Below are 22,033 nucleotides of genomic sequence, written 5' to 3'. Positions count from 1 at the left end.
GATTGTGGAGTCAGAATTTGGCACCAACAATATGAATCCATGGACCCAACCTGCCTTGTGTCAACAGTCCAGGCTGGTGGAGGTGGTGTAATAGTATGAGGAATGTTTTCTCCGCACATTTTGGGTCCGTTATTACCAATCATTGCTTGAATGCCACAGCTTATTTGAGCACTGTTGCTGATCATGTGCATCCCCTTCATGGCCACAATTTACTCATCTTCTAATAGCTATGTCCAGCATGATAATGCACCATTTCACAAAGCAAAAGTCGTCTCAAACTGAACATGACAGTGAGTTCACTGTTCTTCAGTGACCTTCCCAGTCACCAGATCTAAATCCAATATAATACTTTTGGGATGGGTTAGAATGGGAGATTCACAGCATGAAAGTGCACCTAAAAATCTACAGGAACTGCATGACGTAATCATGTCAACATGAACCAGAATCTCAAAGGAATGTTTCCAACATCTTGTGGAATCCATGCCATGAAAAATTGAGGAAAGGGAGACCCTTATGAGAGCCAGTATTAGTATAGTGTTCCTAATAAAGTGTTCAATGAGTGTACAGTTCAGGCTTCCCATTCGCAATTTTGCACTTCCTGTAACTTAGTCAAGTTTATTTGTATAGCGCTTTTAACAACAAACATTTTCACAAAACAGCTTTACAGAAAATTAAAGATTTTAAACATGAGCTAATTTTATCCCTAATTTATCCATGATGAGCAAGCCTGTGGCAATGGTGGCAAGGAAAAACTCCCTCAGACGACATGAGGAAGAAACCTTGAGAGGAACCAGACTCAAAAGGGAACCCATCCTCATTTGGGTAATAACAGATAGCATGAGTATAAATAACTTGCTTCCATAACTGCATCCTATATAATCACAAAGTACAATTGTGTAACAAGGAAATTCATTATAGTTTTAGCATGAAGTCTATTTTGTTGAAGTTATCAACTGTTCATGATATAGTGTATTGCTTAGTGCTATAGTGTATTACTAATTTGGTTAGGAATATGCCATTTTTTTCTTGTTCTAACCCAGTTGTTATTTTTGACCAGAAATGAGTTCAAGAAGGACTGAGACTGCTAACATCTACTGCCATAAACCCACTTTTAGTCCAAAATTGCACTTATGATACCATTTACCAGGATCTCATCTTATCAGATCAAAAACTTTGTAAAGTTCATGCTTTAACTTCATCTACAAATATTTACAATATATTATGTATAGGCTACATTACCCAACTACTAAATATAACAGAATAGGTTACTTTATTTGTAACAAATCACTTGGGTGTGGCTACTGAAGGTGAATCAGATACTCTTTTAAAAACTTCTGATATAGGATCCTAGATTCTTTAGTTTGTCCCTCATGAGGGAACCCTTGTAGAACCCAATAATAGTGTCTACCTATAAGAGAGGAGTCAGAAAAACCTTTTAAAAAGCTAGAATTAAGTACCTGCAACTTCGCAACTTTGTTTCCGCAGAATCGGCTCAATTTCCATCTATGCCGCCCAGCTCTCTCCTTGACTCTCTTTTAGAGCTTAGCTCCAACCATAAAGGGCTTATCGGAAAAATTTACACGTCACTCATTTCTTATGACTTAGAACCCTTGACACGTTTAAAAAACCAGTGGGAAGAAGAGTTAGGCATAGAAATTACTGAGGATGTGTGGGATTCCACATTAGATGGGATACATTCATCTTCAATTTGCTTAAGACATAAAGTAATACAGTTCAAGATTGTACATAGGTTACACTGGTCTAAAGCGAGACTGGCAAAGTTGACACCAAATATTGACCCTAACTGTGACCGCTGTGGAGCAGCAACAGCCACTTTATCACATAATGTTCTGGATCTGCCCAAAATTAACAGAGTTCTGGCAATCTATATTCAAATTCTTTTCTGACCTACTAGGAATACCCATGGAACCTCTTGCTATAACAGCAATTTTTGGTGTAGTACCGCAGGACTTCCGCCCCACTCGACATAGCAAAAACATGATAGCCTTTGCTATGCTACTGGCTAGAAGACTCATATTGCTTAAATGGAAAGATAAATCTCCTCCAACCTTTAATCAGTGGATCAGAAACCTTCTGCACCATCTGACTTTAGAAAAAATCCGTTATGCCACAAGAGGCTGTGCCCTCAATTTCTATACTATATGGCAACCAGTTTTAGATCATGTTGAAAAGATAGATGCCTCAGATATCTTAAATGTGTAGATGTAACCCCTCCTTTTTGTGTGTGTGTGTGTGTGTGTGTGTGTGTGTGTGTGTGTGTGTGTGTGTGATTTTGTTTGTTTTATTTTATATTTTGTTTGTTTTCTTTTTTTTTTTAATTATGTACAATTATTACTGAACCTGTGCTGTATTATGGATTCGTGGTGGTGCAGTGGGGTGGGGTTGTTTGTGGGGTGGGATTGTATTGAAATATATGTCAAATTGTATCTTTTATAACTGGAAAAATCAATAAAAACACTTTGTTTAAAAAAAGCTAGAATTGTTAATCTCCTTTATAAAAAAAATCAACACAATGTCTAAGAACAACTAATTAAATACTATTTGCCAATTTTATCGCAATCATAAAGACAAAACAGGCTCACACACAATTAACACTACACACAAAAAAACAGCAAATGTAAAAACAGAAAACACACTCATTAAGATATATCAGTCATCTAGTTACTTCAGCCACTAAAATATTCATCAGCTATCATACTGAAGGCTACAAATGAAATCGAAACAAATTTCAGTATAAAGTGCTTTAAAAGTTGTGACAGTGTTAGATAAGAGAACACTAAAAGAGGCAGTGGAATCTATAAGTAAATTGTACTAGGAAATCTGAAATAAAAAATGTATGCTAGTGTCGTGTTGAATGATAGCTGGTAAGTGTGTATGTGATCACCTCCTTAAGTTCAGGCTGCAGGGCAGGTCTTAGCTGGTCCCTGAGAGAAAACAGCTGCCGCTTCTCTTCATCTTGACTTTGCTTTATCTGCACACATGTCCACAAACAAAGACACACAATACACGTGAAATTCCTATAAACCAACACTAGACATACAGTACCAATCAAAAGTTTGGACACACACATTCATCGGTTTTTCAGTATTTTGACTATTTTCTACATTGTAGAACAATAAGACATCAAAACTATGAAATAATATATGGAACATATATGGAATTATGTTACAAACAAAAAAGTGTTAAGCAAACAAAATATACTTCATATTTTAGATTCTTCAAAGTAGCCACCGTTTACCTTGATGGCGCTTTGCAAACTATTGGCATTATCTTAGCCAGCTTCATGAGGTAGTCACCTGGAATGCTTTTCATTTCAATTGTGCCTCGTCAAAAGTTAATTAATGTAATTTCTTGCCTTCTTAATGTGTTTGAGATCAAACAGAAAATAGTAAAGAATAAAGATACAGTAAATAGCCCTATTCCATTACTGTAGTAATCCATATTATGTCAAGAAACCGCTCAACTAAGTAAAGACAAACCACAGTCCATCACTACTTTAAGACATGAAATGGCTTTTAATTAATAAAAATAAGGAAAATCGTTAAATTAGAAGGTGTGTCCAAACTTCTGACTGGTACTGTACATAATTTCTTTTGTACGACAAGATTTCCTATTAGATAAGTATGATTGAGTTTTTCACATGTGATCACAGAGTAGGATTACAAACTTTATCTACTTAAAACAAAGTGCACAATCATTTTGAAAATGTGGAAATATGTGGTGTAAAGCTTGACTGAGAAACAAGGCAAGGAATTGTGAAAACTTAACTGAATGAATTTCATGTCCAAGTCATAAAAAAGAGATCCACATGAAGAGATATTTTTTAACTGATAAGCATTTTTCGGTGCCATGTTCACTTTTTCAGAACTTTTCACACACTTTGTAAGCTAGGTGTTCCAGCAGGTTCTGTCTTTGGGCCCATTCTTTTTATAATATAAATAATGCCACTTGGTCAAATAATTTGTCGACATGTTCTAGGATTTCTCTGTTATGCTGATGATATGCAGCTCTATATTAGTATTAGGTGCAATTCATCTCTCCCACCCCCTTCATTATCTGCCTGGATCCATGACGTAAAGGCTTGGTTGGAGTCTAAATAGCTGAAATTGAACACAAATAAAACAGACGCTCTATTCATTAGTACTAAATATCTCTTATCTAGGCAGCCTTCTCTTAAAAATTAATATTGGTGGTAATATTGTCGAATCTACACAAATCACGCAGAACCTCAGTGTCATTTTTGATCAAACACTTTCTTTCAAATGTAAACTCATCTCATCTCATCTCATCATCTCTAGCCGCTTTATCCTGTTCTACAGGGTCGCAGGCAAGCTGGAGCCTATCCCAGCTGACTACGGGCGAAAGGCGGGGTACACCCTGGACAAGTCGCCAGGTTATCACAGGGCCGACACATAGACACAGACAACCATTCACACTCACATTCACACCTACGGTCAATTTAGAGTCACCAGTTAATCTAACCTGCATGTCTTTGGGGGAAACCGGAGCACCCAGAAGAAACCCACGCGGACATGGGGAGAACATGCAAACTCCACACAGAAAGGCCCTCGCCGGCCATGGGGCTCGAACCCAGGACCTTCTTGCTGTGAGGCGACAGCGCTAACCACTACACCACCGTGCCGCCCCTCAAATGTAAACTCCCTGGTAAAAACATCAGCTTTTCACCATTAAAATATGGCACACATTCGTAACTCTCTCTCAGTGGATGATACTGAAATGCTTATCCATGCCTTCATTACATCACACATAGACTACTGCAATGCCCTCTTTTTGGTCTCCAGTAAGAACACTTGCTCATTTACAATACATACAAAATTTAGCAGCCAGACTTCTCACTCACAATAAAAGTACAGCTTACATCACCCCTATTCTATATAATTTACATTGGTTGCGCTTTTCTTTTTGTATTCAGTACAAATTCCTGCTCTATATTTTAAGGTCCTTCATGGCCTTGCTCCAACCTACTTACAAGACCTGTTACATCCTTATACCACTTCCTGTATGTTAACTGATTCTGGATGATTAGTAATTCCCAAATAAGCACTTTCCTCCATGGGTGGTAGAGCTTTCAGTGTCACAGCTACAAAATTATGGAATTCACTTCCCAAAAACCTCAAGGAAAGTTCTTCCATCTCAGAATTAAAGAGTCATTTTAAATCTCACCTTGTCTCTTTATGATTTTGTGTCTGTCTAGTTGGGTTGTCATTTAATGTCTGTTTTAAGGGTTTTTTTGTTTTGTTTTTTGCTACCCTGTAAAGCATCCTTGAGTTTGAGAAAGGCGCTGTATAAACGAATTATCTCATCTCATCTCATTATCTCTAGCCGCTTTATGCGCTAGAGCTGCTTTAGCCGCTACAGGGTCGCAGGCAAGCTGGAGCCTATCCCAGCTGACTACGGGCGAAAGGCAGGGTACACCCTGGACAAGTCGCCAGGTCATCACAGGGCCGACACATAGACACACAACCATTCACACTCACATTCACACCTACGGTCAATTTAGAGTCACCAGTTAACCTAACCTGCATGTCTTTGGACTGTGGGGGAAACCGGAGCACCCGGAGGAAACCCACGTGGACACGGGGAGAACATGCAAACTCCGCACAGAAAGGCCCTCGCCGGCCACGGGGTTCGAACCCGGACCTTCTTGCTGTGAGGCGACAGCACTAACCACTACACCACCGTGCCACCCCTAAATTTATTATTATTATTATTATTATTATTATAATCTCCTGCAAAAACACATAGCTTGGAACAACAGTTTACTGTATGCCTGAAATGCTCCACAGCAATCAAAACACTGCAAAATAACATCTCCAAATAAGCTCACGCCACCAAAACTTCAACATTAGTGTTATTATAACAAGAGCACTTTATCAATCACAGCACAATCACCTCAGAAAACTGCTGCTATTAGTACAGATTCACTATTTTACACAAATCTATGACGTAATAAACAAGAGTTGTAAATAGTTTGTTATTCTTTGGTTGATCTACACAGTGTAAACAAACAATGTAAAACTACACTTACAGAAAAAAGAACACTGCAAAATAAAACAATAGCTTGAGATCGTCTCTGCTGACAGCCAGCGCATATTCGCACTCCTCTCCCTTTTCCACTACATTCTCCAGCCAATTAAACCTATTCTTTCACGTACTCCTCTTTTTACTGCTGGGTCCATTGTGAACAAAATCACTCCAGAAGTGAACACTTTTTACTTGTTTTATACAGTACATGAGCAGCACCTCAGTTTTGGTAAAGACACACATTGTCATCATTGTCACTGCCAAACTGAGCTTGAGGCGAACCATGTTTGGTTAACTTGGCCAGAATTGCAGCACTAGGGTGGCCAGTTCCTTTGTGTACACTCACACATACATATTCACACCTATGGGCAATTTAGAGTAGCCAGTTAAAGGAATAATCCGGAGTGATATGCTTTCTAGGTCTATTTTTGCATTATTGGGAGTGCATACGTTGAGTTGCTACCACAATCATGTCACAATTGCACAATACCACAATTGTGCATTTCCAGCGGGATGGGCTCTGCACTCGGCACTCGACTTTTACGGACTTTCCCCTGAAGATGGTGTCTGGAGAAGAACAACTTCAGGTAAGGTTCTGGCTTTGTATTTACTCTTCTACACACTCTGTCCGTGCACTTGCAGAGCTAGGGACACTTCGTTTTGTTTGTAGGAACCCTCTACTCACTTCCACAGAACTGTCATGTTGTTTTGAGCTTTGCAATGGTTTTAAAACTAACGTTTTGTATCGGCAAAAAGACATGCCCCTCGCACTGCCGTGTAAGTGCTTTCCGGTTGAAATCGTAAAAAACGAACTGTCTCACAACACATCTGATTGACGTGATTATGGTAGCAACTCAACGTATGCACTCCCAATAATGCAAAAATAGACCTAGAAAGCATAACACTCCGGATTATTCCTTTAACCTAACCTGCATGGCTTTGGACTGTGGGGGAAATCAGAGCACCCAGAGGAAACCCAGGCAGACACGGGGAGAACATGCAAACTCCACACAGAAAGGCCTCCATCGGCCACTGGGCTCGAACCCGGAACCTTCTTGCTGTGAGGTGACAGTGCTAACCACTACACCACCGTGCCGCCCCTATTACCAACATATAACAAAGGATTCTGTCAAGTTTCGTGAAATTCCTCCAAAAATTGTGAGAGGAGTTAATTTCAGAAGGTGAGTACCCTTCCTGGGACGGACGGATGGACATCGCCACGACATAATCCCCCTTTGGGCCAGCAGGGGATAATAAAAATTGTGACGGAAGTTGATTTCAGAAAGCAAGCACACCTTGATGAAATTGCCAAAGTACACATTTGTTAATAATCAAGGGCATAACTCTGGTAAAAATTTGCCCAATTTAAACGAAATTTCAATATTCGTATGTGGCAGCGGGGGTGTGGCCGAGCATCAGTCTGTGAATGGAGAGCAGAGTCAGGGAAGGTGAGTGGTTGTGTCACTACACCTGTTGTCAATTAACGTGTGTTTGTGTGTCTCCTCCAGTGACTGTGCTCGATAAAAGGAGAGTGAGAAGGGGAGGTCAGTGCCGTGGGCTTGCTTGTAGCCTGTGTGTGTATGTGTGTGCGCGCGTGAGCAAGAGAGAGTTTTGAGTTTTGTGCTGAAAAGCAGCAATAAAGGAAAGAATTAAGATACAAACAACCTCCTGCCGTGCTTCTGTGCTTCGCCCACATCAGGTTCTTTCTACAGTGGTGCCGAAACCGGGGAGAGTGCAGAAGGGAACAGCCCCATGGAGTCCTCGCCGTTCAAGGAGCTGATCCATGCCCTCGCCACGGCCCAGCAGAACCAGCACCAAGCGCTGGTTGCCCTCCGGAAGGAGCAAGAACAACGGTTTGAAGCCTTGGTGCTGGCCCAACAGGAAGACCGTCAGGCGTTCCGGCACCTGCTCACGTCGGCGGGGCTCACGACCGCCAGTGGAGCGGACCCTCCCCACCTCACCCTAACGAAGATGGGTCCGCATGACGATCTGGAGGCCTTCCTCGCGCTCTTTGAGCAAGCAGCGGAGGCCTGGGGGTGGCCGGTTGGCCAGAGCGTGGCGCGCCTCCTCCCCCTGCTGACAGGCAAGGCGCAACTGGCCGCGCTGCAGCTCCCCGCCGACAGCCGGCTCGTGTATGCTGACCTCCGGCGAGCCATCTTCCAGCGTGTCGGCCGCTCCCCAGAGCAACAACGGCAGCGCTTCCGCTCGCTGCATTTGGGGGAGGTCGGCTACCCGTTCTCGTTTGGGCAACAACTCCGGGATGCCTGCAGGCGGTGGCTGAGGGCAGACGACCACGACGCCGAGGGAGTGATCGACCTGGTGACACTGGAGCAATTCGTCACGCGACTTCCGGAAGGAACAGTGGAGTGGGTCCAGTGTCATCGCCCGGCGTCGCTGGACCAAGCTATCAAGCTGGCAGGGGACCACATGACGGCAGTTCCGATGGCAGGGAGGCATGTCTCCTCTTCTCCTCTCTCTCTCCCCCTCTCCCTCTGCTTCCCATCCTCGCCCCATTCCCCCACCGCGGAGGCGGGGGCCGGCTCCCCCCCAGTCAGTCCGGCGCACCTGTGGTGTCCTTCCATTTTCCCCTTCCTTGTCTGTGTCTCCTTCCCCCCAGGTGAGTGATTCCTGTAACACCAGTGTAGAGGGAGAGCCTGGGCCGATGTGCTGGCGCTGCAGGGAGCCGGGACATCTTCAACATCAGTGCTCCGCAATGGAGGTGGGCGCGGTGGTCCGGGTCCCTGACGCACCAGAAACCGCCCTCGATCGGGCCGGAGTGTATCATATACCGGTAAGTGTCCAAGGGGATACGTACCAGGCTTTGGTGGATTCCGGCTGTAACCAGACCTCAATCCACCAAAGCCTGGTGCAAGGCAAGGCATTGGAGAGAACACAAGTGGTGAAGGTGTTGTGTGTGCACGGGGATGTTCATGACTACCCTTTGGTGTCTGTCCACATTCTATTTCGAGGGCAAAAGCATATTCCAGGCGGCTCAATTTAATCCCATGGCCGGACACTTAGGGCAGGATAAGACACTAGCCCAGATAATGGCCCGGTTCTATTGGCCAGGGATTCGCGGGGATGTCTGTCGGTGGTGTGCGGCGTGCCGCGAATGCCAATTAGTAAATCCCCCAGCTACTTCAAAAGTGCCTTTGCGCCCTCTCCCTTTAATTGAGACCCCTTTTGAAAGAATTGGGATGGATCTCGTCGGGCCATTAGATCGGTCAGCACGGGGATATCGCTTTATTTTAGTCCTGGTAGACTATGCAACGCGATACCCAGAGGCAGTGCCACTTCACAATATCTCAGCATGAAGTATTGCAGAAGCACTCTTCTGCTTTATGCAACGCGATACCCAGAGGCAGTGCCACTTAACAATATCACAGCACGCAGTATTGCAGAAGCGCTCTTCCGCTTTATCTCCCAGGATGGGATTCTGAAAGAAATCCTGACAGACCAAGGCACTACATTCATGTCATGCACACTGCGCGAGCTGTATGGGTTACTGGGGATTAAGCCTATCTGCACCAGCGTCTATCACCCACAAACAGATGGCTTAGTGGAACAATTTGATCGAACTCTCAAAAATATAATTTGGAAGTTCGTAAGCGAAGATGCACGTAATTGGAATAAGTGGCTCGAGCTCCTGTTATTTGCAGTACGAGAGGTTCCACAAGCCTCCACAGGGTTTTCACCGTTTGAATTGTTATATGGGCATAAGCCGCATGGCATTTTGGACATGCTACGTGAAAATTGGGAGGAGGGACCTTCACCTAGTAAGAACAAAATTCAATACGTTCTCGACCTGCGTGCCAAACTCCACACGCTCACGCACTTAACCCAAGAGAATTTGCAGCAGGCACAAGAACGTCAAGTCCGACTGTACGACAGGGGCACGTGCCTTAGGAGTTCACACCGGGAGAGAAAGTACTCATATTACTGCCCACGTCGAGCTCCAAATTGGTCACCAAGTGGCAAGGGCCCTTAGAGGTCACATGGCGAGTCGAGGACATCGACTATAAGGTGAGGCGAACGGACAGGGGTGGGGCATTACAAATTTACCACCTCAATCTATTAAAACGTTGGAATGAGGAGGTCCGCGTGGCATTGGTGTCGGTAATTCCGGAGAAGGCGGAGCTGGGGCCGGAGGTTCAAAAAAGAAAATTGACATCGCCCACCGCTCCGGTCCCCTGTGGAGACCACCTCTCCCCAACCCAGCTCACAGAGGTAGCCCAGTTGCAGAAAGAATTTTCCGACATGTTTTCACCCCTGCCTGGCCGCACCCACCTCATAGAACGCCACATTGAGACGCCCCCGGGGGTGGTAGTGCGCAGCCGCCCTTACCGCCTGCCCGAACACAAAAAAAAAGGTGGTCCGGAATGAACTTGAAGCCATGCTCGAAATGGGCATAATCGAGGAGTCCCACAGTGACTGGAGGAGCCCAGTGGTCCTCGTCCCCAAGACCGATGGGTCGGACCAGTTCTGTGAGGACTATAGGAAAGTCGACACGGTGTGTAAATTTGATGTGTACCCAATGCCTCGCATTGACAAGTTGCTCGATCGATTAGGCGCTGCTCGTTTTTATTCGACACTGGATTTAACGAAGGGATATTGGTAGATTCCCTTGACTCCTCTGTCCCGAGAGAAAACGGCCTTTTCCACACCGTTTGGCTTACACCAATTCATCACACTTCCTTTTGGGCTGTTTGGGGCACCCACTACATTCCAGCAGCTTATGGACAGGGTCCTCCGCGCCCCCATGCCACCTACACAGCTACGTATCTCGATGATATTATCATCTACAGCAATGACTGGCCGCGGCACCTCAAACACCTTAGGGCCGTCCTAAAGTCGCTGAGGCGAGCGGGTCTCACAGCCAACCCAAAGAAATGTGCGATTGGGCAGGTGGAAATACGGTATCTGAGTTTCCACTTAGGCCATGGGCAGGTGCGTCCCCAAATTAACAAGACGGCAGCGACTGCGGCCTGCCCGAGGCCCAAGACCAAAAAGGGGGTGAGACAGTTCCTGGGGCTGGCTGGCTACTATCGGAGGTTCATGCCTAATTATTCAGACATCACCAGCCCGCTGACGGATCTCACTAAAAAGGGAGCACCAGATCCAGTCCTTTCTCTAGGGTAAAGGCTGCACTGTGTGGGGGCCACTGTTACACTCCCCTGACTTTTCTCTCCCTTTTATTTTACAGACAGACGCGTTGGACAGAGGGCTGGGGGCCGTTCTGTCCCAGAAGGTGGAGGGGGAGGAGCATCCTGTGCTGTACATTAGCTGGAAGCTGTCAATGCGGGAAGGCAGGTACAGCACAATGTGCCTAGCCATCAAGTGGGCGGTCCTCGCTCTCTGGTACTACCTGCTGGGACGCCCTTTCACCCTCTGTTCGGACCACGCGCCCCTCCAGTGGCTCCACTGCATGAAGGATGCCAATGTGCAGATCACCCGTTGGTATCTTGCACTCCAGCCATTTAAATTCGAGGTGGTCCACAGGCCGGGGGCGCAGATGGTGGTGACGGACTTCCTGTCCCATTAAGGGGGGGAGGGGAGTCAGCTTCAGGCCGGACAGCTCCCCAGCCTGAGTCAGGAGGTGGGGGTATGTGGCAGCGGGGGTGTGGCCGAGCACCAGTCTGTGAATGGAGGGCGGAGTCAGGGAAGGTGAGTGGTCGTGTCACTACACCTGCTGTCAATTAATGTGTGTTTGTGTGTCTCCTCCAGTGACTGTGCCTGATAAAAGGAGAGTGAGAAGGGGAGGTCAGCGCCAAGGGCTTGCTTGTAGCCTGTGTGTGTATGTGTGTGTGCGCAAGCGAGAGAAAGTTTTGAGTTTTATGCTGAAAAACAGCAATAAAGGAAAGAATTAAGATACAAACAACCTCCTGCCGTGCTTCTGTGCTCCACCCACATCAGGTTCTTTCTACAGCATATAACTGTCATATAAAAAAAAAATCCTTTTGCCAAGTTTGGTGAAATTCCTCCACAAATTGTGAGAGCAGTTGATTTCAGAAGAACGTACACCCTCATGAAATTGTCAAAGTAAAATTGTGAGAGGAGTTGATTTCAGAAGAACGTACACCCTCATGAAATTGTCAAAGTACAAGTTATTTAATCAAGGGTCAAAACTCTGGTAAAATTTTCACAAACGAAATTAAACCTCAATATGCGTATTACCAACATATAACAAGGCCTTTTGCCAAGCTTCGAGAAATTCCTCCAGAATTTGTGAGAGGAGTTGATTTCAGAAGGAAAACACACTCTCATGAAACTGTCAAATTATAATTTTATAAGGGCTGTAACTCTGGTAAAACATGACCAAATTTAACGAAATTACAGCACAGTCAAGCCAGAAAGTCTGCACACCCCTTTCACCTTCTTCACGTTTTATTACGTTAAAGACTTATTCTACAATAGATTGAGTTCATTTTTGTCACAAAATTCTACACAAAATAGCCCGTAATGACAAAGTGAAAGCAGGTTTTTAGAAAACATGCAATTTTATTTTACTGATAAAAATAGGTTATTTAGGGGTTACATATCTGTACACACCCTTAGCCTAATACTTGGTTGATGCACCTTTGGCAGGAATTACAGCTTCAAGGTGTGTTGGGAAAGAAGCTTGGCACACTTGTTTCTGGACATTTTTGTCTATTCCTCTTGGCATATCCTTGCAAGCTCCATCAGGTTGGATGGGGAACATCGGTATACAGCCATTTTCAGCTCCTTCCACAGATGTTCAATTAGATGCAGGTTTGGGCTCTGGCTGGGCCACTCAAGTACATTCACAGACTTTCTCCAAAGCCATTCCTTTGTTCTCTTGGCTGTGTGCTTCGGGTCGTTGTCATGCTGGAAGGTAAACCTTCGCCCCAGTCTAAGGTCCAGAGTGCTCTGGAGCAGGTTTTCTTCAAGGATCTCAGTGTACGTAGCTGCATTCATCTTTCCCTCTATCAGAACTAATCGCCCCATTCCCGCTGCTGAAAAACATCCCCACATCATGATGCTGCCACCGCCATGCTTCACTGTAGGGATGGCATTAGCCAAGTGATGAGCGGTGCCTGGTTTTCTCCAGACGTGATGCTTGGTATTCAGGCCAAAAAGTTCAATTTTGGTTTCATCAAACCAGAGAATCTTGTTTCTCATGGTTTGAGAGTCCTATAGGTGCCTTTTAGCAAACTCCAAGCGGGCTGTCATGTGCCTTTTACAACCCCGATTCCAAAAAAGTTGGGACAAAGTACAAATTGTAAATAAAAACGGAATGCAATAATTTACGAATCTCAAAAACTGATATTGTATTCACAATAGAACATAGACAACATATCAAATGTCGAAAGTGAGACATTTTGAAATTTCATGCCAAATATTGGCTCATTTGAAATTTCATGACAGCAACACATCTCAAAAAAGTTGGGACAGGGGCAATAAGAGGCTGGAAAAGTTAAAGGTACAAAAAAGGAACAGCCGGAGGACCAAATTGCAACTCATTAGGTCAATTGGCAATAGGTCATTAACATGACTGGGTATAAAAAGAGCATCTTGGAGTGGCAGCGGCTCTCAGAAGTAAAGATGGGAAGAGGATCACCAATCCCCCTAATTCTGCACTGACAAATAGTGGAGCAATATCAGAAAAGAGTTCGACAGTGTAAAACTGCAAAGAGTTTGAACATATCATCATCTACAGTGTATAATATCATCAAAAGATTCAGAGAATCTGGAAGAATCTCTGGTGTAAGGGTCAAGGCCGGAAAACCATACTGGGTGCCCGTGATCTTCGGGCCCTTAGACGGCACTGCATCACATACAGGCATACTTCTGTATTGGAAATCACAAAATGGGCTCAGGAATATTTCAGGGTTTCCCATACATAGACCATTGTGTGGCGCAGCGCCACACAATGGATTCCTATTGCCACACAATCAGACTCGGGATTTTGAAGAAAAAAAATTCCGTTGCATATCGTTCCGTTCATTCATAGTGCTCTTTCTTCTCGTTCACGCGCACGCGCACACACAGAGACCGAGAGAGACGGAGAGGCGTGTCCACAGGCCTGCCGTTACGCATATACCCAGACTGGAAGTAGGCCTGTTAGGCTAATAAAAAATAACGCAGCCTTCCGACCCCTTATTTTAAAAGGTAGCCTACGTCGTGCTCGTGATGAGCTTTATCATAGCCTCCTTGGCTTACATGAAACGGACATCCCTGAGTCAGGCTATAAACCAATTTTGATGCATACAGTAGCAGCTTGACGTGAGGAACCGGCCTTATTGCATTATCCCATTTATCCCGCTTCAGCAATGACTTCCCTTACGATAGGGCACTTGAGTTTTTTTTCAGGAAGCCACGCAGAATTAAATGTTCTGATAGGGCATGCAGGCTTTGCACCAATTAGGGTAATGGTTTTTCATTATTGTTAGTTGCCTTGGTGTTGCCTTAAATGGTTTCTTTCATCTAATTATGATATTTTATTTGATTATTATTTTGTTACATTATACTATTTATTTCATTTTAGTATTGGTTGAGGTAAGTGTTGAGTTCAATATTTAAAATAAAAACCTCCAGCTTGTTTTTTGCAATTTATTCCTTGAATGTCAACTAAAGAATGATTGAAAGATTGCCACCAAAAAGGCAAAAAACTAAGGTAAAAACCAGAGATGCACCGATTGACCGGCTGCCGATCGGAATCGGCCAATTTTCACGTGATTGGCCATGACCGGAGACCGGCCGGTCAAAATTAAAATATGCCGATTTTCTGCAGATCAAAACTTGTGTACCACAGAGATGAAAGTGGAAATACTCGTAATTGCAACTAAAAAGACCGCAGCTACACTGGCAGCTTGAACACGCTTTCTAGTGTGATTGTGTTGTGCTTGCGCAGAACAGTGTCAGTCCTGTGCGCCTAACGAGCTCCGGCGCATGCGCCGTTAACAAAAAAAAAATTCACTATATTTGGATATATTATATATCCAAATATAGTGAACTTTTTTTTGTGCCAGATATTGGATCTGAAAAGAAGAAAATATGTTTGTGGTTGTGTGAATTTCCCCTTACAGGAATTAATACGTTAGCCTATTATACCAAACATCTAGTTAGATTTGTACAAAGAGAGAGAGAAAAAAATGTCTTTTTGTTTGTTTTACAACCTTGGTTGCACTTGATTCCATTGGAAATTACTCTACAAATACACATTTGACAAAGATGATAGAATGGCTATGGTATAAGTATGACTGGAAATTATTTTTGTATTTTGATACTGAATGAAGAAATGGGTTGTTTTATAAGGCATACGTTTTCAGATCTAAATAGGCTTATGAAAGTGTGTTCCATAGCAGTTGGCAAATAATATATTGGGGGGGGGGGGGGGGGGGGGGGGGGGAGTTGTTTTTGTGCCACATATTGGATGGGAAGGCGGCACGGTGGTGTAGTGGTTAGCGCTGTCGCCTCACAGCAAGAAGGTCCTGGGTTCGAGCCCCGGGGCCGGCGAGGGCCTTTCTGTGTGGAGTTTGCATGTTCTCCCCGTGTCCGCGTGGGTTTCCTCCGGGTGCTCCGGTTTCCCCCACAGTCCAAAGACATGCAGGTTAGGTTAACTGGTGACTCTAAATTGACCGTACGTGTGAATGTGAGTGTGAATGGTTGTCTGTGTCTATGTGTCAGCCCTGTGATGACCTGGCGACTTGTCCAGGGTGTACCCCGCCTTTCGCCCGTAGTCAGCTGGGATAGGCTCCAGCTTGCCTGCGACCCTGTAGAAGGATAAAGCGGCCAGAGATAATGAGATGAGATATTGGATGGGAAAAGAAAAAATGTTTGTGTGAATTTCCTATTTCAGGAATTAATATGTTAATACCAAACATGAAGAAAGATTTTACAAAGAACAATGTCTTTTTGTTTGTTTTCAACCTTTGAGGTGTTGAAAATTTATTACTGAAAATCTGGCAGAATGTTCTATTAAAGAAAAGATAAAAAGAAAATAGTCTTTGTGTGTGCTGTGAAGTGGTTTGAAAAAATGAAATCAGAATCGGCCAAAATCAGTATCGGCAGGTCACACTCCATGGAAAATCGGAATCGGCCCAAAAAATTGCAATCGGTGCAAAATTACTCACCAAAATTGAAGTTAAAGTTTAGTTTTTACTAAAAACTAAACTTTAACTTCAATTTTGGTGAGTAATTTTCATAAATTTAAAAGACAGGTTTTCCACCAACATCAAGCCCAGCAAACTAATGGCCTGCCCTGTAATGTAAAGTTGGGTCGAGGAATAAAATCAGGCAGGGTTCTGGTAAAAATTGTTTTAGCTGTCTTCTCTTAAAGAACTTAAAATAATTTAGACTGAACTGAATAATCTCAAATGCTTCTTGTAGCTTTAAAGGGCTGATGACACGAACATGACTCTATGCAATTTCTTAAATAAACTATACAACATGGCAAACATTTTAGATTTCTGTTATAATTACGTGAAAAAAAGCTGTTGTTACGCGAATATCCAACTTTTAATTGCACAGCGCAAGAAAACTGGGTCCGTGGCTCGCGGCCATGTTGTGACGTCAGCGGAAGAACACGCTGCGGTTCACTGGCTGTTCTACTCAATGGAAATGGTGCATGAAAACGCCGGTGAACTCTCTAGCTCTTCCTCTTCTGGGAGTCTAGAATTGTGTTGTGAGTGGGATAGATCGGAAGAATCAAGTGATGACGAACACAGGTGCATCCAACCGTACAGGTTTGAACCTGTTACTGTGCAATCTGAGAGCGACTCCGACCCCGAGATGGACAGCGGACAGGCAGACAGCCCAGCATTGAACACCACAAGGCTGGATAACAAGGATTGGTAGGTCAACCCGTATTTGTTCAAAATGTTATGGAATCAATATTTTAATATTGTGTATTGTTGTCTTGCATGTGTAAACACTCCTTATATCATGTAAGCCGTATGCTACACTGAATACATAGTTCCTAATGGAGCATGCAAACGGCTAACATAATAAGCTGACGACTATGCCTGATCCGTGATACATTTAGAATAATATTGGCAGGCACGTCTTCTAGTTTATGGCTTCTTAGTTTTATCCTTGAATGAAGCAAAATATTTGATAACCTACATCAGGGTAAGCAAATGACAATCTGTAGCCTACTTGTCTGGCTAAGTTAGCTTTCCCTCAGTGTTTGCTTTGAGAAACAAGCTTTCACAAGCAAATACATGACTGATATCACGCCGACTTTATGATTACATTTATGATTATCATGAATGTGTACTCTATGATGTGTACTCTATGATGTGTACTCTATGAGCGCTCTGGAGCGAGTCACTTCCAAGATGGCCGCGCAGACCGCATGGTTACTATTTTTAGCATCATGTCGGAGAACTCTATAGCTCTACGTACCTTTATCTTATGTCGTTTATCAACACATGTTCTGACAGTTGGACTGTCTTTGGAGGAGTCGCTTTGTCCCAGGCGACTGCTGGATCTGGCATAGCTACTAGTAGACCCCCTCCAGAATACTGTAGGCACTGCTGTTGGTAGTAACACACGTTTGTGCTGAACTGAACACCCAAGAGATTCCTTTAAGCTGGGAAGGGTGTCAAAACAATCCAAATCGAAGTGTTCAGAGCACAGGACGGATGTTGGTGAGGGCTCCCACTTGTCACGAGTGCGCCGGACTTGCTTCACCCACTTCGCATGCAGCTCGGGATCTCTGGGAAACTTGAATAAACTTACCCCATCCTTGTGGGTTTTGGAGCAAAAGCCGGCAACACAACGCAAAAGCATAATAACTATATATATTTTATATATATATATATATATATATATATATATATATATATATATATATATATATATATATATATATAAATATTATAATAATGTATAATAATAATAATAATAATAATAATAATAATAATAATAATAATAATGATAAACTGAACACCTCTCGCATCAACAACAAACTGGTAAGTGAGGAGGAAGATTCTTTCGCTGACGTCATATAGCCCCTCCTCCTCTTTCGTCTCCTGGGTGCTGCAGCCCCGTCAAATTTGCCCAAATAGCCGCGTTTTTTTATCATAACTTGTAAAATAGGCGCCTTCGTGAATTACCGTATTGGCCCGAATATAAGACGACCCTGAATGTAAGACGACCCCCCCCCTTTTCCAAGTTCATCTTTGGGGAAAAAGTTTTTGAAGACCAAATGTTCATTCATACAACGCGTATTTATTTCAAAATTCTGTTTAAAATTAGAGGCTTTTGTTTTTCACATTTAAATAGAGGTCATTTCAGTCATTTCATTTAAATTGCATTAATTCAACAAATTTGTCAGGTTTAGATTGAAAGTTCATAAACTTCAGAATGTCAATGCATTAACTTCCCATAGCCTACGGGTATATGGAATAAATTTGCAGAACAGTGCAAATGTTTTAAACAATGCATTAAACAATACATTAAGGTTTACAATAATAAACAACTGAAACAATGGAAAGGGTAGTTTGCTAAATTACAGCTACTCAGCACAGAGATCCGCAGCCTCACTTTGCTCACTCTCACTGTCCTCACTTTCACTTTCGTTTTTGGCGGCATTTTGTCTAGTCCGCGAATTTAAGACGACCCCCCTTTTTAAGAGCTATTTTTTACAACAAAAACACCGTCTTATATTCGAGCCAATACGGTAATATATGGATCATCGGGAATTACTTTTTATGTTATAAAACATCGCCAAAGATGTCAAAAACGTGTCATCAGCCCTTTAAAATAGTCCCAGCAGGTGACTCTGAAGAAAAATACTGTGTGTTTGAACACCGCCTGCTGTAAACACTTTGCATACACCCCAATGACCGACTCCACCGACCGCCATGACACCACTGCGCACGATTCCCTCATCGGCACAGTGGAGCACCACAAATTGCTACCTGGTTTGTGGGAAACACTGTATTTCCAGAGAGCATTATCTGTGAACACAATTCACCATGCCATCCGCCGTTGCCAGCTAAAACTCTATAGTTCAAAGAAGAAGCCGTATCTAAACATGATCCAGAAGTGCAGATGTCTTCTCTGGGCCAAAGGCTCATTTAAAATGGACTGTGGCAAAGTGGAAAACTGTTCTGTGGCCAGACGAATCAAAATTTGAAGTTCTTTATGGAAATCAGGGACGCTGTGTCATTCGGACTAAAGAGGAAAAGGACGACCCAAGTTGTTATCAGCGTTCAGTTCAGAAGCCTGCATCTCTGATGGTATGGGGTTGCATTAGTGCGTGTGCCATGGGCAGCTTACACATCTGGAAAGACACCATCAATGCTGAAAGGTATATCCAGGTTCTAGAGCAACGTCTCTTTCAGGGAAGACCTTGCATTTTCCAACATGACAATGCCAAACCACATACTGCATCAATTACAGCATCATGGCTGCGTAGAAGAAAGGTTCGGGTACTGAACTGGCCAGCCTGCAGTCCAGCTTTTTCACCCATAGAAAACATTTGGCGCATCATAAAACGGAAGATACGACAAAAAAGACCTAAGACAGTTGAGCAACTAGAATCCTACATTAGACAAGAATGGGTTAACATTCCCATCCTTAAACTTGAGCAACTTGTCTCCTCAGTCCCCAGATGTTTACAGACTGTTGTAAAGAGAAAAGGGGATGTCTCACAGTGGTAAACATGGCCTTGTCCCAACTTTTTTGAGATGTGTTGTTGTCATGAAATTTAAAATCACCTAATTTTTCTCTTTAAATGATACATTTTCTCAGTTTAAACATTTGATATGTCATCTATGTTCTATTCTGAATAAAATATGGAATTTTGAAACTGCCACATCATTGCATTCCGTTTTAATTTAGAATTTGTACTTTGTCCCAACTTTTTTGGAGTCGGGGTTGTACTAAGGAGTGGCTTCCATCTGGCCACTCTACCATAAAGGCCTGATTTGTGGAGTGCTGCCTGGATGGTTGATCTTCTGAAAGGTTCTCCCATCTCCACAAGGATACGCTGGAGCTCTGTCAGAGTGACCCTCGGGTTCCTGCTCACTTCCCTGGCCAAGGCCCGTCTTACCTGATTGCTCAGTTTGGCCAGGTCTAGGAAGATTCTTGGTGGTTCCAAACTTCTTCCATTTATGAATGATGGTGGCCACTGTGCTCTTTGGGACCTGTAAAGCTGCAGCAATTTTTCTGTACCCTTCTCCAGATCTATGCCTTGACACAATCCTGTTTCTGAGGTCTGCAGATAATTCCTTTGACCTCATGGCTTGGAGTTTGCTCTGATATGCACTGTCGACTGTGGGACCTTATATAGGCAAGTGTTGGCGATCCCCAATCATGTCCAATCAATTGAATTTACCACAGGTGGACTCCAATCAAGTTGTAGAAACATCTCAAGCAGTATCAGTGGAAACAAAATGCACCTCAGCTCACTTTTGGGTGTCATATCAAAGGGTGTGTGCACTTGTGTACATATGATATTTTACATTTTGATTTTTAATAAATTAGCACAAATGTCTAAAAACCTGCTTTCACTTTGTCATTATGGGCTATTTTGTGTAGAATTTTGTGACAAAAAATGAACTCAATCTATTGTAGAATAAGTCTGTAACGTAATAAAACGTGAAGAAGGTGAAAGGGGTGTGCAGACTTTCTGGCTTGACTGTATGCGTACTACCAACATATAACAATGCCTCGTCAAGTTTTGTGAAATTCCTCCAAAAATTGTGAGAGGAGTTGATTTCAGAAGGAAACCACACTCTCATGAAATTGTCAAATTATAATTTTGTTAATCAAGGACTGTAACTCTGGTAAAATGTGGCCCAATTGAATGAAATTACAATATGCATAGTACCGACATACAACAAAGAATCCTGCCAAGTTTCGTGAAATTCCTCCAAAAATTGTGAGAGGAGTTGAGTTCAGAAGGTGAGCACCCTTCCCGGGACAGACGGATGGACATAATCCCCCTTCAGCACGACATAATCCCCCTTCAGGACTTTCAGTCAGCAGGGGATAAAAAACCTCAGCTAAATCATGTTTGCCATCCATGGATATGTTGAAAGAACACAATAACAAAAGCAACAACATGAGTCATGCTGACTTGGTCAACTTAAATGTGTCTGTATTCCCAAATTATAAATTCAATATCTGATGCTAGATGAATTACTGATCTCTAATAAAATCATCTGGATGAGACTGGATACCATTTAGCCATCAGTGCATGACTGGCCTGGAGTCACATTTAACACCTGAAATGGAGCCGAGAGAGCTTAATGACTGATCCACTCGTACATTCAAACTGAGTCTTATTGCTAGTGGCAGCTGCAGAATGAGGTGTCTTTTGAATGTTGATAAGCTGATCTAGTCATTCACACACACACACACACACACACACACACACACACACACACACACCTGATCACTTTTGACTGAATGAAATTAGACGGTACAATGCACCTGGGTTTTAATATTTTGTGCTGAGTGACAGACAAGAGCTCTTTTTACAGATTTTCATCATGTTAGCTCACATTGTTTAAGATATTCACTCAAAAGGAAAGAAAAAAGATTAGGCTAGTAGTCAAGACAAATAACGATAAGACATTCAGAAACAGCTACCATGGATGAGCACTAAACCTCTTGCTGATTTCACCGTGACTGCTTGTGCATGTATATTCTAGGCCTATAACTGATTTCATCCACAGTACAACCCTGACTATAAGGGCATTTGAATAAAGAGAGGTTTTCATTAAAGTAAAAATGCACTCACATAGCTCAGTTTTCCAGTGAGTGTATCAATGTACTGCTTCAGCTTCTCTGTGGCAACCAAGCATTCCTGAAAGAAACTGACAAAGGAAACCAATGTAATTACCATCAGCACCAGTGGATTGCTGTTACTGCAGCCCCATCTCTCTGCTTCTTTCCTCCTCACCACTACCTCTCTTCCTCCACCCACCATTTTCCTCATCTCCCTCTAGCACTCTCATCCTTCTTTACAAAATTACCATACAATGAAACC

At 43.2% G+C, this 22,033-nt stretch overlaps 1 protein-coding gene across 3 annotated transcripts in view; it reads right to left on the bottom strand.

The window, feature by feature from the left end:
• unm_sa1614 (un-named sa1614) overlaps positions 1-22,033 on the bottom strand; it is a 173,380-nt gene that overhangs the window by 129,346 nt on the left and 22,001 nt on the right. For all 3 annotated transcript variants that reach the window (XM_060910398.1, XM_060910396.1, XM_060910399.1), the window contains 2 exons: positions 21,785-21,860; positions 2,906-2,992 (listed from right to left, as the gene is read on the bottom strand). In XM_060910398.1, coding sequence (XP_060766381.1) covers positions 2,906-2,992; positions 21,785-21,860 — 163 coding nt within the window. The remainder of the gene's footprint in view (positions 1-2,905; positions 2,993-21,784; positions 21,861-22,033) is intronic.

Source organism: Neoarius graeffei, chromosome 26, assembly GCF_027579695.1.
Source record: "Neoarius graeffei isolate fNeoGra1 chromosome 26, fNeoGra1.pri, whole genome shotgun sequence".
Taxonomy (NCBI): Eukaryota; Metazoa; Chordata; class Actinopteri; order Siluriformes; family Ariidae; genus Neoarius; species Neoarius graeffei.
Note: the sequence above shows the minus strand (reverse complement) of the source record. Positions and strands in the feature narration are given on the sequence as shown.